Consider the following 15791-nt stretch of genomic DNA (forward strand, 5'->3'; position numbering starts at 1 on the left):
ATGCTGGAACAGGATAGGGCACCGTGGTCCTCCAATATAAACCTATGCACATTATGTTACTTAACCTCTATTTTGAATACAGGTGAATCAATAGAACAAAAGACAGAGTATAGCTCCCTTATCAAAAAAATACAAGGGCCCAGACATGTTTCCAATTTCAACTGTATTTTTGCAGATTTTGGGATGCTTTCATGTGTGTATTTAACTCAGAGCGCAGTGGAGACTAGGTAAGCATTCAACCACTGAGCTGTATCCCACCCATCCCCCCCCCTTTTTTGTCTCAGATGGGGTTGTGTGTCGTGTATCCTAGAACTCATTAGGTAGCCCAAGGTGACCTTGAACTTATGATCCTCCTGCCCCCCCCCCCCCCACTTTCAAGTGCTAGAATGGCAGGCATGCCCCACCAGACCTGGTTTACGTGGTACTGGGAATGGAACCTGGGGCTTCACACATGCTAAGCAAGACTCTATCAACTGAGCCATATATCCATTCCCAGATTTGGAGAGAGAGAGAGAGAAAGAGAGAGAGAGAGAGAGAGAGAGAGAGAGAGAGAGAGAGAGAGAGAGAGAGAGAGAGAAATTGTGTGTCTGTATAAGCCCCATGTGCCTTTTGTGTAATTTTTTAGGCAGTGTCCAATTTGGGTTTTGGGTTTTGCTTTTTGCTTGTTTGGTTTTGGTTGATTGATTTTGGTTTTGGTTTTGGTTTCTGAGAAGTGTTTCTCACTGACCTGGAGCTCAAGTTGGCCAGTGAACCCCAAAGATCTACCTGTGTCGCCTTTCCCACAAGGTGGGGTATGCACCAGTACACCTGACGTTTTAAGAGAATTCTGGAGACCCAACTTGGGTCATACTGGGCTACAAAGCAAGCATTCTGCCCACTGGGTTATCGCCCAAGTCCCTGTTTTGTTTTGGGCTTTTTGTTTTGTTTTGTTTTGAGACAAACCCTGTCTCTTCCATACTCCTGTAGTCCAAACTGCCTTGAATTCATAACCTTTCCACCTTAGCCTCCCAAGCTGGGATTACAGATGTGCATCACCATGCCCAACTATTTATGTTTCATATATATCTTTGCACTTAGTCCATAGGTTATTCTGCATTTTTTTTGGTTTTTCGAGACAGGGTTTCTCTGCAGCTTTTTTAGAGCCTGTCCTGGAGCTAGCTCTTGTAGACCAGGCTGGTCTCGAACTCACAGAGATCCGCCTGCCTCTGCCTCCCGAGTGCTGGGATTAAAGGCATGCGCCACCACCGCCCGGCTGTTATTCTGCATTTTAAATTTATTTCAGTTGTGTATGTGTGTGTCCAGGCACACAAGCCACAGTGCAATGCAGAGGTCAGAGGACACTCTGAGAGCGCCGTAGGCTCTCTCCTTCCACTGCATATGTTCCAAGACTCAAAAGCACCGTTAACCTGCTGAGCCATCCCGCTAGCCCTGTAGGTCATTCTAAACAGTATTTTTAGTGTCTCTGTGTTTATCCTGCAGTCCATCACATGATCCTACATAGAAGGGTCATGTTGATCTCCCCCAAAGGTGCTCATTTTAGATTTTAGGATCAGGACTGTTGTAGGTGTTTTAGCTCACATCAGTACAGTGCAACCTTCTCCTTGTGGGGCTCACATGACTTTATAAAAGATGATAACAATCATGCATGGGTGGCAACTACCTCTAATCCCAGAATTTAGGATGGTGAGGAAGGAGAATCAGAAGTTCAAAGTCATTCTCAGCTACACGTGTTTTTAAGAGCAGTCCTGGCGACATGAGACACTTTTTGGTGTATAGGGGCAGGGGTTGAAAACACCTGTCAATCAGGTGCAATGATCCATGCCTGTAACCCCAGCACTTGGGAGGCTGAAGCAGGCAGGAGGATCAGTGAAAGTTAGTCAACCCGTATTACACACGTCATTTTAGAACAATTAGGGCTACAGAGCAAGATTCTATCTCTAGCATCCGACTCCCAAAAAGAGAGAAAGTAAAAATATGTTCTAGGAGCTGAAGTCTCAGAAGTCTCTCTCTACAGCTCTCAGGAACCTCCTGCACTGTGACTGTAGGATTCGCTCTGAGAAGCAAGGGCAGTGCCCCAGTTACAGGGCCCATAGGCAGGCATGGTAGCCAGATGCAAACACATTGAACCTCAGAGCCATATCAGAGGTTCAGACTAAAATGGCAGGGGAGTGACTCAGACTTCCTACGAACTGAAAAACTTTCACGGGGAGGTAACACTTGAGCTGGACTCCAGAGGATGAATAGACACTCTTTGGGTGGAGAAGAGAACAAAAAATTTAACCTAGTTGAACTACCTGAGCCAAGACAAAATGGAGGAGTGAGGGGCTGGAGGTTGGTTTAGAACAGAATGTGGCAAGAGATGAAGTTTCAAAATGGCAGCATTGCTCACTGCTAGAATGCTTTTCTATAATATGCCTGCGAGTGTCTGGGAGCCCAATTATGCAGAAGAGCACCTGCCTGGAGTCCTTCAGTGAGGGGCTGGGGTGTGTCTCAGTGGTAGAGCCCCTGCCTAGAATCCCCCAGTGAGGGGCTGAGGTGTGGCTCAGTGGTAGAGCACCTGCCTAGAATCCCCCAGTGAGGGGCTGGGGTGTGGCTCAGTGGTAGAGCACCTGCCTAGAATCCCCCAGTGAGGGGCTGGGGTGTGGCTCAGTGGTAGAGCCCCTGCCTAGAATCCCCCAGTGAAGGGCTGGGGTGTGGCTCAGTGGTAGAGCCCCTGCCTAGAATCCCCCAGTGAGGGGCTGGGAGCATGGGTCAGGAGCAGACAGATTGCCAAGTATAGGGAGGACCCTGGCTTCCATCCCCATCACAGTAATTTAAGGAGAAGAAGGCAGAACAAGGGGAGAGTGTGGAAACAGCAGGACTGACTGTGTCATGTGTTCTTATCCCATTCGCCCTTTGTAATGGCCTTTGATTTCTTCATTCCCACTCACTGAGCTCCTCTCATGTAGGCACTTGACTGGCAGTAGGGATTCAGAAGCTCCAAGGCTACTCTAGGCTTACCACTCTACAGAGACACAGCGAGTGTCAAGGGGTTGCAGGAGATGGTGTCAGCCAGCAGGGAAGAAAAGTCTCCTGAGAGTTGATGGCCTCTATGAGCGTTGATGAGGAGTCTGGGAGAGGGCATCCTGGGAACTCAGCCTGGTGGCGAAAGCCTGAAGTTGTAGAGCTCGGGAGGCTGAGGGAGGAGGAAGGCGAATGGGCAGCCGACCTGGGATGCCTGGTAGCTCAAGGTCCGTGTGGACTATGGAGTGAATGCATCTCACAGACAAAGAGCATGATCAGAGAGTGATCTGACCTTGGCAGAGCTGGGGGGAAGAGGGAGGGAAGATACATGGGCTAGATCGTGAGGCAGGACTGTGTCACAGTGGTAAGACAAGATAATAGGGCATCTCGAGTCTAAGTCAAGACATGACTCAGCCTATGTGGTCCTGGGCTGATCTTCCAGGGGGCTCATGGAAGATAGGGGTCTGGGGGCAGGGAGGCCAGGCAGAATCTAAGATGAAGATGATGTCAGGGGAAGAGAATGAGTGGATGAATGGGAGCCATAAGAGAGAGGTGAGGGATCAAATTTTTATGTTTTATTTTTATTGCGTGCACGTGTGTGTGCGCGTGCGTGTGTGTGTGCGCGTGCATGTGCGTGTGTGTGTGTGTGTGTGTGTGTGTGTGTGTGTGTGTGTGTGTGTGTGTATGTGTGTACCTGAGTAGAACAGGGTTTGGGATTCAGGGCTGTTCCATGGGCAGGGGTGGGAATTGACAAGGTTGGAGATTAATAGAGACAGATTTGGACAGTGTTTTAATCCCTTGTTTCTGTGCTAAATACTCTGACAGAGATCAGAAGCTGTGCTACGTGTCTTTAATCCCAGCACCCAGAGCCACAGGCAAGCAGATCTCTGTACATTTGAGGCCAGCCTGGTCTACAAAGCAAGGTCCAGGTCAGAGCTACATAATGAGACCCTGTCAAAAAAGCATTGCCTCTGAAGAAAGCAATTTAAAGGGGAAAAAGCTCACAATTCAGTGTTACCGCCCATCGCTGCAGGGAGGTCGAGTGTTAGGGACCTGGAGCGACTGGTCTCATCATATTCACAGCCAAGAGCAGAGAGTGAGGAATGGGTGCCTGCGCGCCCGTGCGCAGCTCACACTATCCACTCTTCAACAGTCCAGGACTCCCTGCCTCGGAAATGGTGCTGCCCACAGTGGGCAGGTCTTCCCACTTTCATGAATGCAATTAAGATAACCCCCATGAGAGGCAAGCCAGCTTAAACTGGACAGTCCCGCACTGAGAATCCTTTCCCAGGTGACTCTAGATTACATCAAACTGACAATTAAAATTAACCACTTTGAACAACTTCCTTCTCTAAGTCCCCAGGAATTGGCCTAGCCAGCAGAATGTGGGCGGTGCTCCTATCTGCAGTTAGGAATCAGGGGCTCAGAGATGGGCAATGATATCCTCAAGGTCACACAGCTAAGAGCAGAGGAGCCTGGCATGGAACCTTGTTGGCTGGGATTCACAAGGACGTAGAGAGGGCCTGAAGTCTCCCTTACCGCTGTTGCAACACTGTGCGTTTCTTCAGACAGTCCTGTCTGCCTTCCCATAGCTGTGGTTCTCAGCGAGAGTAGAAAATTCAATCCTCACTTACGTATTTATTGGAGACAGTCTTACTATGTAGCTCTAGCTGGCCTGAAACTTATTATGTGGACCAGGCTGGCTTCTGCCTGTCTCTGCCTTCCTGGCACTGGGATTAAAGGAATGTGCCACCACACACAGCTAAATATGAATTTTTTTTTTTTTTGGTTTTTTCGAGACAGGGTTTCCCTGTAGTTACTAGAGCCTGTCCTGGAACTAGCTCTTGTAGACCAGGCTGGCCTCGAACTCAGAGATCCGCCTGCCTCTGCCTCCCGAGTGCTGGGATTAAAGGCGTGCGCCACCACCGCCCGGCTTAAATATGAATTTTTAAATAATTAATTGCTATTTTATGTGCATTGGTGTTTTGCCTGTAGGTATATCCATAAAAGCGAAGCCAGATCCCATATAACGGCATTAAAGATGCTGTGAGCTGCCATGTGGGTGCTGGGAATTGAACCCACATTCTCTGGAAGGGCAGCCAGTGCTCCTAACCTCTAAGCCATCTCTTCAGGCCCAGAATGAGAGTTTTTTCCTCCTTTTTTTTAAAAATAAGATTTTATTTAATTTAGTATATAGTATTCTGCCTGCATGTATGCCTGCACACCAGAAGAGGGCACCAGATCTCATTACAGATGGTTGTGAGCCAGTGTGGTGGCTGGGAATTGAACTCAGCACCTCAGGAAGAGCAGTCAGTGCTCTTAACCTCTGAATCATCTCTCCAGCCCCAGAATAAGAATTTCTTAAAAGCTTATTTCTGTGTGTCTGCTTGTCTAGAAGGGGTATGGGGTTCCCTGTAACTATACTCACAGACTGCTGTGAACAGCCCAATATGGGTGCTGGGAACTGAACCCAGGTCCTCTATGAGAGCACCAAGCGCTCTTAACTGCTGAGCAATCTGTCTAGGCCAGGTGGCCAGGCCACTTTTAAAGAAGCTAATTGAGACTGAGGTTGTAGTTCAGATGGTACAGCGCTCGTCTGGCATGTGCAAAACCCCAAATCCATCCCCAGCGGGGTGAGAGGCTGCTGAGATAGCTCCTAACGGCATCTGCCCAACCCTTCCCTGTATCCTTCACATCCCACACCCTGAGAATGAGGTCTTCAGTTGCTTAGCAACTAGCAGAGCCTTGGAGAAAGGACCCGTGAATAGCTTAGGAGGCGGTTCCCTCTGCTAAGATAGAAGTTGTGTGTGTGTGTGTGTGTGTGTGTGTGTGTGTGTGTGTGTCTGTGTTCTACTTTTGGCCTTGCACTTATTGCCTCCAGACCCACTCCACCCCTCGTACACAAGAGGACATGGCTGCCTGGAAAGCTAATTTTCCATGTCACCTTGTGCGGTCTTTGAGGGAAGTGTTTCCAGAACAAGGAAGAGATAGTCTTATTGAGCCTACCCCCTGCCATGTTAGCGTTGGAAAAGTTAGCCAGATGCAGTGGAGACCGAAAACTGCACCCAGAGTAGGAAAAGAATAAAACCTGGGGAAACCTCCATTTCTGCAGAGTTGCTAGGGATGCAGACCGGAAGTCAGAAGAACAGCACCCCAGGCTATGAGCCTGCTGACTAGAGGTGCAGCTTAGATATTAAGCACTTACTCTAGCAGGGACCAGGTCCTGGGTTTGAATGCCAGGAACTGCAAGCAAACAGAAAGGCTGGAGAGATGGCTCAGCGAACCAGAGGACTTGTCTGTTGCTCTTGCAGAGGACTGGGGTTTGATTCCCAGTCCCCACATGGTGGTTGACAACTACCCATAAATCCAGTTCCAGGGGATCCATTATCCTCTTCTGACCTCAAGCGCTAAGCAACACGGGTGCTACACATACATGCATGCAGGCAAAACTCTCTCGCATAAAAGAAAATAAGTCTTAATGTCTTTTATTTTATTTCATGTTATTTTGTTATTGTTGTTGTTGTTGTTGTTGTTGTTGTTGTTGTTAGAGACAGAGTCTCTCTTTGTAGCCCTGACTGTCCTGGAACTCACTCTGTAGCCATGGCTGACCTCAAACTCAGAGATCTGCCTGCCTCTGTCTCCTGAGAGCTGGGAATCAAAGGCATGCACTACTGAGTCCTGTAATATCTTATTTTTGCTTATTTTGGTTATTGTTGTTTTGCCTTGGTTTTTGAGACAGGGTTCTCTGTGTAACCCTGGATGTCCTGAAACTCACTCTGAAAATCGGGCTGGCCTCAAGTTCAGAAATCTGCCTACGTCTGCATCTCTAGTGCTGGGATTAAGTGTAGGCACCACTAATTATATATATATATATATATATATATATATATATATATATATATATATATATATATAAAAGGCTGAAGTGGCAGACGGCTTGCCTGTCATACATGTAGTCCTGGGTTCGATCCTAACACCAGAAAATAAGATGGGTTTTTTTTTTGAAAATTCGTATTCATATTCAAAGGCTATGTATGGTGGCGCATGCCTTTAGTTCCAGAACTCAGGAGACAGAGGCAGGCAGATCTCTGGGTTTGAGGCCAGCCTGGTCTACAGAGGTAGTTCAAGGACAGCCAGAGCTACATAAAGAAAAGGGAAAAAAGGAAGGAAGAAAGAGATGAAGTTTTGTAACATTTATTTATTGTGCTTTGTGTGTGGAGGTCAGTTTTCTCCATGATTTGCATTCTGAGCTTTGAACTGAAGCCATCAGGCTAGGCGGCTGGTGTCTTTACGCTCCAAGCCATGTGTCTGGTTTCATAGAAGATTTTTCTTTAAAGTTCATTGGGATTGGAGGGACTGGGGCAGTGTGTAATGTGCTTGCCTAGCATGTACAATGCCCTGGGTTCCATCCCCAGCACCACATCCCACCACAGTGGGATGGCACATGCCTGTAGCCCCAGCATTTAGGAGACCGAGTCAGGAGGACCAGAAGTTTAAGGTCATACTTGACCACATAAAGAGTTGTAGACCAGGCTGGGATATAGGAAAACTTGTTTAATAAAAAAATGAAGTGGAAACAAACAAAACACAAAGACCCAGTCTGCACTTTACAGATGGGAAAAGACTATCGTGAAATACATTCATGTCCTGAAGTGACGGTGCCAACCTGTCATCTGCCCTCCCTCTGCAGCCTTCGCGAGCAAGCGGATTAGAGCCGCGAGTGAGCCCTAAACCTTCAGGATTAAGTCGTATAGTGAAAGCTTAGCGTATGGCCGAGAGGTGACCACCCCGCCTTGTGTTTTTTGTCTGTGTCGCAGAGCCTGCCGCCCAGGACCGTTGTCATGTCCTCCACCGTAAACAATGGGGCTGCCGGCGTGCCATCCCCGCCCGACGCCGCCAACGGCTTCCCGCAGCCCGGCGTCTCGTCCGGGACCTGGCCGCGCGCGGAGGAGGAGCTGCGCGCCGCCGAGCCCGGCTTGGTCAAGCGCGCGCACCGGGAGATCCTGGACCACGAACGCAAGCGGCGCGTGGAGCTCAAGTGCATGGAGCTGCAGGAGATGATGGAGGAACAGGGGTGAGCGGGGCGGGGCGGGGCGGGGCGGAGCGGGGCAAGAGGAGCCGGGCCAGGGGAGATGAGGTAGGGCAAGGTCAGTTTATGTTCAGGACTTAGTGCTGGAGTCGTCAGGGGCGAGGCTAGGGCGTGGTGGGGCGGGGCTAGGACAAGGAAGGGTAGGACCGTGGTTAAACTACACTCCGGGTCTTGGCGCTGGAGGGCGGGGCAGACAGTCAGGGGGCGTGGTTGGATACAGTAGGCGGAATCAGAGAAGGGTGAGGCGGGGCAAGATCGGTGTCTTGAGTACCTGGTACTCAGAGTAGGGGCATGGTTGGGATGTACTCTGGGCATGGTGAAGAAGGGGGCTAGGGCGAGTCTAGACAGGGTAGGTATGGTCGGTATGTGGTTGTGATGGGCCTGGCTAGTCTATGCAGTGACTCTGACCATAGAATGAACAGTGCCCAGAGGCTGGGTGCAGAGGGAGAGGCGGGACTGGCAGAGTGTCCGGTTGGGAAGAGATAGGATGAAGCCAGAATAGGGGTGTGGGTGGGTGTAAGTGGTTGAGCTGTGCTCTGGAGCTCTTGGTGAGGAAGGACGGAGTAGGGGTGTGGCTAAACTCCCAATGGGGCGTGGGCAGGTGATAGTCATGCTTTGTTTCCTTGAGGAGTGCTGAGGTTAAATTAGTCTGGATTTGAAAGGCGCTGTGGCTGGAGTGTGATTTGGTGGGGCCAGGACAGGGATGTGACTGTGAACTTGGCAGAGTTGTATCCAGGCAGGGCTAGAGTGTGCTGGACAAGATAGGCTGTGGGGAGGGGGGAGTAGGGCAGGGATGGACATGTGTTTGGGCTGCACTCCGGAGTTTGGTACACCAACAAGGGGCTTAGCTGTTCTAATTGAGGCGACCTGACCTGGATGTGATGGAACTGTGCCCAGGATATTGGTGCAGCATGGTAGCGTGTGGCCAAAACCAGGACTTGGCCAGGGAGCTTGGCCTTGCACAGTGAGTGGATTAAGAAGCTAGACTGGGATGTGACCAGGGTCTGATCAAGCCTGTGGCAGGTCCCACGTCTGAGGAGACTGATTGCAGGTTGATCTTAGTCTGCAGTGCTGATGTGGATGGGGCCAGATAAGGTCCCAGCAGAAAGACGGCAAGGTTGGAATAGGGTGGGGGTGTTCAGAGAGACCTGGGTACCTAGTAGCCTGGGGCTGAATCTGAAGAGCACTGGGAGTCAACAGCCTAATCCAGCAAGGAGGTAGGGTCTGGACCAGCTAAGTGGAGCCACAAACGCAGGCCACCTTCTATTCTTCTGTTAGTTCAGGCAATTCAGAAACTGTCTCTGATGCTCTAGAGTAAGCCCCAACTCACAGGAGCCACAGAGATGCATCCCCATGCCCTGGATATATCCAATGTCATGAAGCACATATAAACATATATGATAACCCAAGGCCTCCGTTTCCACAATCTATAAAATATATAGAGATGCCAAGTCAGGCAAGAAAACACAAGGGTCCTTATAAGTATCCAGGCTTTCTGCAGCTTCTACTAAGTCATCGTGACCCTTAACACTGCAAGTTGAGGTTTCCCCTTGAACTAGTTACTGTAGTGGGTAATGCTGGCCTCGGAAGTCACTCCTGTCTTCAGTCACATGCACGTGCAAACACAACACACACGCATGATCACATAGACATACAGGCACACACATACACATACACACATGCATGGATGTACTCATACACATGAATGCATTAGCACATGCACACACGAATGCACACACACATGTGTATGCAGGTTCACATACATGCACACAAATGCACATCAAATATATAATTTAGAAATGGTCTCACTATGTGGCCCTGGATAACCTGGAACTTGCTATGTAGACCAGACTGGCCTTAAACTAGCTGAGATCCCCCTGGCTGCCTTCTGAGTGACCAAAAATATTTTTAGATAAATGAAATAAACTTGAAAGACTGTTTAAAGAATACCATGATAGTTGGTTTTAGTCCGACATTCCCAACTCACAATGAACACAAGCGTGAATGTGAGCACCTGCCTGGAATCTACAGGATCTAAAGAGAGCCCTTGGCCCCTATAATATGAGATACCTCAAGTCTCAATAAAAACCCAGACCTTGAACTGGGGTGTGACTTATTTGGTAGAATGATTGCCTAGTATGCATGAAGCCCTGGATTCCATTCCTAACACCACATAAACCCAGGTGATGTGGTGCATTGTACGTCATCCCAGCACTGCAGAAGCTGAAGCACCAGGATCAAGGATTCGAGGACATTCTTGACTACACAGCAAGTTTGAGATCAGCCTGGACTATGTATGTGAGACCTTGTCTCAAAAACAAAGACCCAAGGCCAGACATGAGAGTGCATGTCTTTAATCCGAGAACTCAGATACAAAGACAGAGTTCAGGGCCTTCAGACGATTTAAGATGCCTTCAACTCCAGCTCCAAGGAACCTAATACTGTGTTTTTCTGGCTTCTGTGGGCACCTGAATATGTGTGCATACATTCATACACACACACGCACACACTATTTTTCAAGACAGGGTTTTTCTGTGTAACAGTCCTAGCTATCCTGGAACTCACTCTGTAAACCAGGCTGGCCTCAAACTCACAGAGATCCACCTGCCTCTGTCTCCTGAGTCCTGGGATTAAAGGCATGTGCCACCAACACCCATCCCTTTAAATAAAACATTAAAAAATATTTTTAAAAATGTATGTGTGGCCGGGCGGTGGTGGCGCACACCTTTAATCCCAGCACTCGGGAGGCAAGGGCAGACGGATCTCTGTGAGTTCGAGGCCAGCCTGGTCTACAAGAGCTAGTTCCAGGACAGGCTCCAAAAGCCACAGAGAAACTCTGTCTCGAAAAACCAAAAAAAAAAAAAATGTATATGTGAAGCTGGGCGGTGGTGGCACACACCTTTAATCCCAGCACTCGGGAGGCAGAGGCAGGCGGATCTCTGAGTTGGAGGCCAGCCTGGTCTACAGAGTGAGTTCCAGGACAGGCTCTAGAAACTACAGGGAAACCCTGTCTCGAAAAACCAAAAAAAAATGTATGTGTGAGCCAGGCAGGGCTACACGGCTTCTTCTGACTGCCTTCTTTCTCCCAGCATTCAGTTTAGTTCCCCCCACACTGCCTACCCTACCACAGGCTGAGGCAGTTTCTTTATTAACCAATGGCATTCACAGAACACAGAGGGGAATCTCACATCAACATAGCAAGACTCTGTTACCAAAAAATGAGGAACTGAGAAGATGGTTCAGCAGTTAAGAGCACCAGCTGTTCCTCCAGAGGACCTGGGTTTGATTCTCAGCGCCCACCCTGTGATTCACAAGCATCTGTAACTCCAGTTGCGGGGGATCTGTTGTCTTCTTCTGGCCTCTTTGGGCACCAGGCACACATGTGTTTCACAGATATACATACAGGCAAAACACTCATACATGAAATAGTAATTAAGACGATTAAACGTTTGTTAGATGAACCTAATACACATTATTAAGAAGGAGGGAGAGAAATAAAGAATAGAGAGAGAGAGAAGAGGTGTAAGGCTGGAAGAGGGAGAGGAAAACAGAGGAAGGGGAAGGAAGAACAAGTGAGTAGGAGGGAGGGGAAGGAAGAAAGGGGAAAAGAGGGGAAACAAGGGAGGGAAGGGGGAGAGGAGGGGACTGAAAGAAAGCAGAAGGTAGGGTGGGGAGGGGAGGGCAGGGAGAAGGGGGGAGGATAAATTGAGAGAGAATAACAGAACTCCTACAAAAAAGCAGTTGCCAATGAGAGCAAGGACTGTGACCAAGGACTGGAGAGCAGGTGGGAGTGAGCTGAAGGAGTGACCTAAAATTAGCAGCGAGCCCACTCGGTCCCTGTGCCCCACAGGTACTTAGAGGAGGAGATCCGGCAGAAGGTTGGGACCTTCCGGCAGATGCTGATGGAGAAAGAAGGCGTACTGACCAGGGAAGACCGGCCTGGGGCCCACATGTGAGTACTTGCCTGGGTGACAGAGAGGGAGGGGGCATCTCATGCTGCAGCTGGGTGCCTGGAGGGGGTTCTTGTCCATTACGGGCTGGGGTGAGTGAAGGAGAGATTGTGGACTCTGTTCATTGGAAGTTCTGGCCTGAACCAGAGTACATGTACACACACCCAAGGTCAGCGAGGGCCTTTGTTGCCCACTTGGGTCCTGTATGGGTCAGCAGCAGGAGAGCCCAGATGTCAGACCAAGGATCATGGCTATAAACCATGGTGCTTCAGAGGTGTTCAGACCCCAACATTGCCCCTGACTGACAGTGTGACCACAGGCAAGCTACGACTTAATCTGTGGTTGATTATTCCCACCTGTGAAATGAACTCCAGAGTAAGCTTGTAATGTGTCCTAGAGTGTAGAAACCCAAGTGCCAATGGGCAGGGGGATGGCTCAGTGAGGGAGCACCTGCCTACAACTCCCCAGTGAGGAGCTGGGGTGTGGCTCAGTGGGGGAGCCCCTGCCTAGAATCCCCCAGTGAGGGGCTGGGGTGTGGCTCAGTGGTAGAGCACCTGCCTAGAATCCCCTTGTGAGGGGCTGGGGTGTGACTCAGTGGTAGAACACCTGCCTAGAATCCCCCAGTGAGGGGCTGCAGTTGTGTGGTTATATGCTTGCCTTGAACCCTCCAGTGTGGGGTTGGGGCTTCGCATTAGAGCACTTGCCTAGCATGCTGGAGGCCCTAAATTCAAGCATGGGAACTAAAAAAAAACATGTAGAAACCAGGCCATGGTGGCGCACGCCTTTAATCCCAGCACTCGGGAGGCAGAGGCAGGCGGATCTCTGTGAGTTCGAGGCCAGCCTGGTCTACAAGAGCTAGTTCCAGGCCAGACTCTAAAACTACAGTGAAACTCTGTGTCGGGGAAAAAAAATAAAAAATAAATAAAACAAAAAAAAACCTGTAGAAAATGGTGCATATTGAATTGCAGAGATAGCAAAGGATAGCCCATCCCCGTGCCAGATAATAAACTCAGTTAATCCTACAGGATACAGTCTGAGGGTAACCCTCTTGCTACTGTCTACTTTAGTCCCACCAAAACCTAATCCGTGATCCTAGATTCTGAAACAGGAGGATTGTCATGCTACATTGTGAGCTCAAGAAAGGAAGGAAGGAAGGAAGAAAGAGATAAGGAAAGAAAGAAAAAGAAAAAAGAAGAAAACACTCTTCAAGGTTCTATGAGCAGTTAATGGTTGCTAGGGAAAGAAGATTTTGTGTTTTTTTTTTTCTTTTTTCTTTTTTTGGTTTTTCGAGACAGGGTTTCTCTGCAGCTTTTTTGGAAAGATTTTGGTTTTTTTTAACACGTATTTGCTCTCTCCTTGTGTGCGCACGTATGTGTGTTTGTGTGTGTGTACTCGTGTGCTTATACAAGTGAGTGTGCATCTGCATGAGCATGTGAGTGTACATGCATGCCACGGTGTGCTTGTGGAGGTCAGAGGGCAACTTCTGGGAGCTACTTTCCTGCTTCCGTCATGTGGGTGCCGCAAATTGATCTCAGGTCATCAGACTTGGCAGTGGGTGCCTTTACCCACAGACTCATCTTGACGGCCAATGAAAAATAATGTTTTCGTGGGGCTGGAGAGATGGCTCGGCAATTAACAGCACACTGGCTGCTCTTCCAGAGGACCCAGGTCCAATTCCCAGCACCCACATGGCAGGTCACAACTGCCTGTAACTCCAAGATCTGAGACCCTAACACAGACATACATGCAGGCAAAGCACCAATGCACATGAAATAGAAATAAATTATTTTTTGAATTTTTCTTAATGATGTACCACTTTTGAGGCGCATATGCTTCTGTAAATAACCCCTCATTGGCGATCCTCTATGCAACCTTAACACAACTTCATTGGGTCACCAAAGAAGGCAGCAGAGGCCAAAGAGACGGCTCATCAGTTAAGACCCATAACTGCTCTTGCAGATCTGAGTTCTGCTCCCAGTTCCCTTGTTGGTCTGCTCACATCTGCCCATAACTCCAACTCCAGGAGATCCAGTGTCCACTTTTGGTCTCCCCAGACACTGGCACACATGTACACACACATACACACACACACACACACTCATAAATCAAAATGCCAAATCCAATTTGGAAATGGTTTCTGAGCCTCTGTGGGCTGTTAATAGTTGCTAGGGAAAGAACATTTTCCTTACCTTTTTTCCTTTGCTCTACATTTACCACTGTGTGTGTGTGTGTGTGTGCTCCAGTGTGGAGGTGAGAAGACAATGTCTGGGGAGTCAATTCTCTCCTTCCACCATGTGCACACCACAGGCTTGGCGGCAAGCACCTTTATTCCCTGAGCTGTCTTGTCTGCCCCACAAGATCATATCCTTTACATCTGGGACCTATCACAACCTAGAGCCTCTCGTGAAAATAAAAATGCCTCTTTCCTCCTTCATCTCCCATGAGTGAGGGCAGGGCTTCTGGGTTTTGCCATTTCTACTTTCTAACGTGCTCTCGGTGACAAACCTCCAGCTCAAGCCAGTCTGCATTACTCCTAGCATCTTCCTCTGTGGTCTCCTCTCTGTTCACATAACATGTTCAATCAGTATGTTATTTTAAAACAGGGTGGTGTGTGTGTGTGTGCGCGCGTGCGCACGCGTGCGCGTGTGCATGTGTGTGTGTAATGCATATCCCAAGAGAGCCCGGAATTTGCTATGTATTTGAGGATGACCTTGAGCTTCTTTTTTAAGAATTTACTTCTTTCTTCCTTCCTTCTTTTCTTTCTTTCTTTCTTTCTTTCTTTCTTTCTTTCTTTCTTTCTTTCTTTCTTTCTTTTTATACCCAGGCATAGTGTCACACACTTTTAATACCAGCACTCAGGAGGCAGAGGCAGGCAAGGCCAGTCTGGTCTACAGAGTGAGCTTCACGACAGCTAGAGCTACATAATGATGCACACACATGTGCATGTACTCAACAGAAGCCAGCCAGGAGCATCAGATCCCCTGGAGCTGGAGTTGCAGGCAGTTGTGAGCCACTTAACACACGTGCTAGGAACCAAACTCGGTCCTCTGCAGAGCACAAGTGCTCTTAACCACCGAGTCGTCTTTCCAGCCTGACTTTGAGCTTTTGATCCTCCTGCCTCTACCACCAGAGTGCTGGGATTCTAAGTGTGCACCACCACACTCAATTTTGTGCAATGCTGGGGGTGGAAGGCAGAGCCCAGTACATGTTAGGCAAGCATGTACTCAACTTGCTTGATGTTTAGCCCTGCCCTGAGAACCGGATCATTATTGGTTTTACTTGTGTTTCCTAATGCAATGCAGCTTCCCCAGTTTTTGCACAAAGCTCCGGTTTCATTACTCATGTAGTAAGCCTTCTATCTCGGTGCCTACAGTGCCATTAAAGGCACTGTGTTTGATGGCACGCGCTTGTAATCCTGGCACTTGGGAGGCAAGAGGTAGGAGGATGAGAAGTTCAGTGCTATGGGTGGCAGAGGCAGGAGGTTCTCTGGGGCTTGCTGACCGCCAACTTGGCTCCAGGTTCGGTGAGAGACTCTGACTCCAGAAAATGAGACAGTGAAAGATGAGACACTACTGCCCTCCCCCTACCATTGTGCTCATGCACACAGGCACCAACACCCACCCACACATGTACACATAGCCCACACACATATACACCACACGCATTCACACATAAACCAGCAATAAAGACATTAATAATAGAACTGCAGCAACTACACCCAGCCTTGCCTGACCACTCAGAGGCTGGGG

General features: G+C 48.9%; 1 protein-coding gene across 2 annotated transcripts in view; it reads left to right on the top strand.

The window, feature by feature from the left end:
- Positions 1–7844: 7844 nt before the first annotated feature.
- The window catches only part of Srrm3 (serine/arginine repetitive matrix 3), a 37710-nt gene continuing 29763 nt past the window's right edge, over positions 7845–15791 (top strand). For both annotated transcript variants that reach the window (XM_038346205.1, XM_038346206.1), the window contains exons 1-2: positions 7845–8077; positions 11943–12044. In XM_038346205.1, the coding sequence (XP_038202133.1) occupies positions 7845–8077; positions 11943–12044 (335 nt within the window). The remainder of the gene's footprint in view (positions 8078–11942; positions 12045–15791) is intronic.

Source organism: Arvicola amphibius, chromosome 10 (assembly GCF_903992535.2).
Source record: "Arvicola amphibius chromosome 10, mArvAmp1.2, whole genome shotgun sequence".
NCBI lineage: Eukaryota > Metazoa > Chordata > Mammalia > Rodentia > Cricetidae > Arvicola > Arvicola amphibius.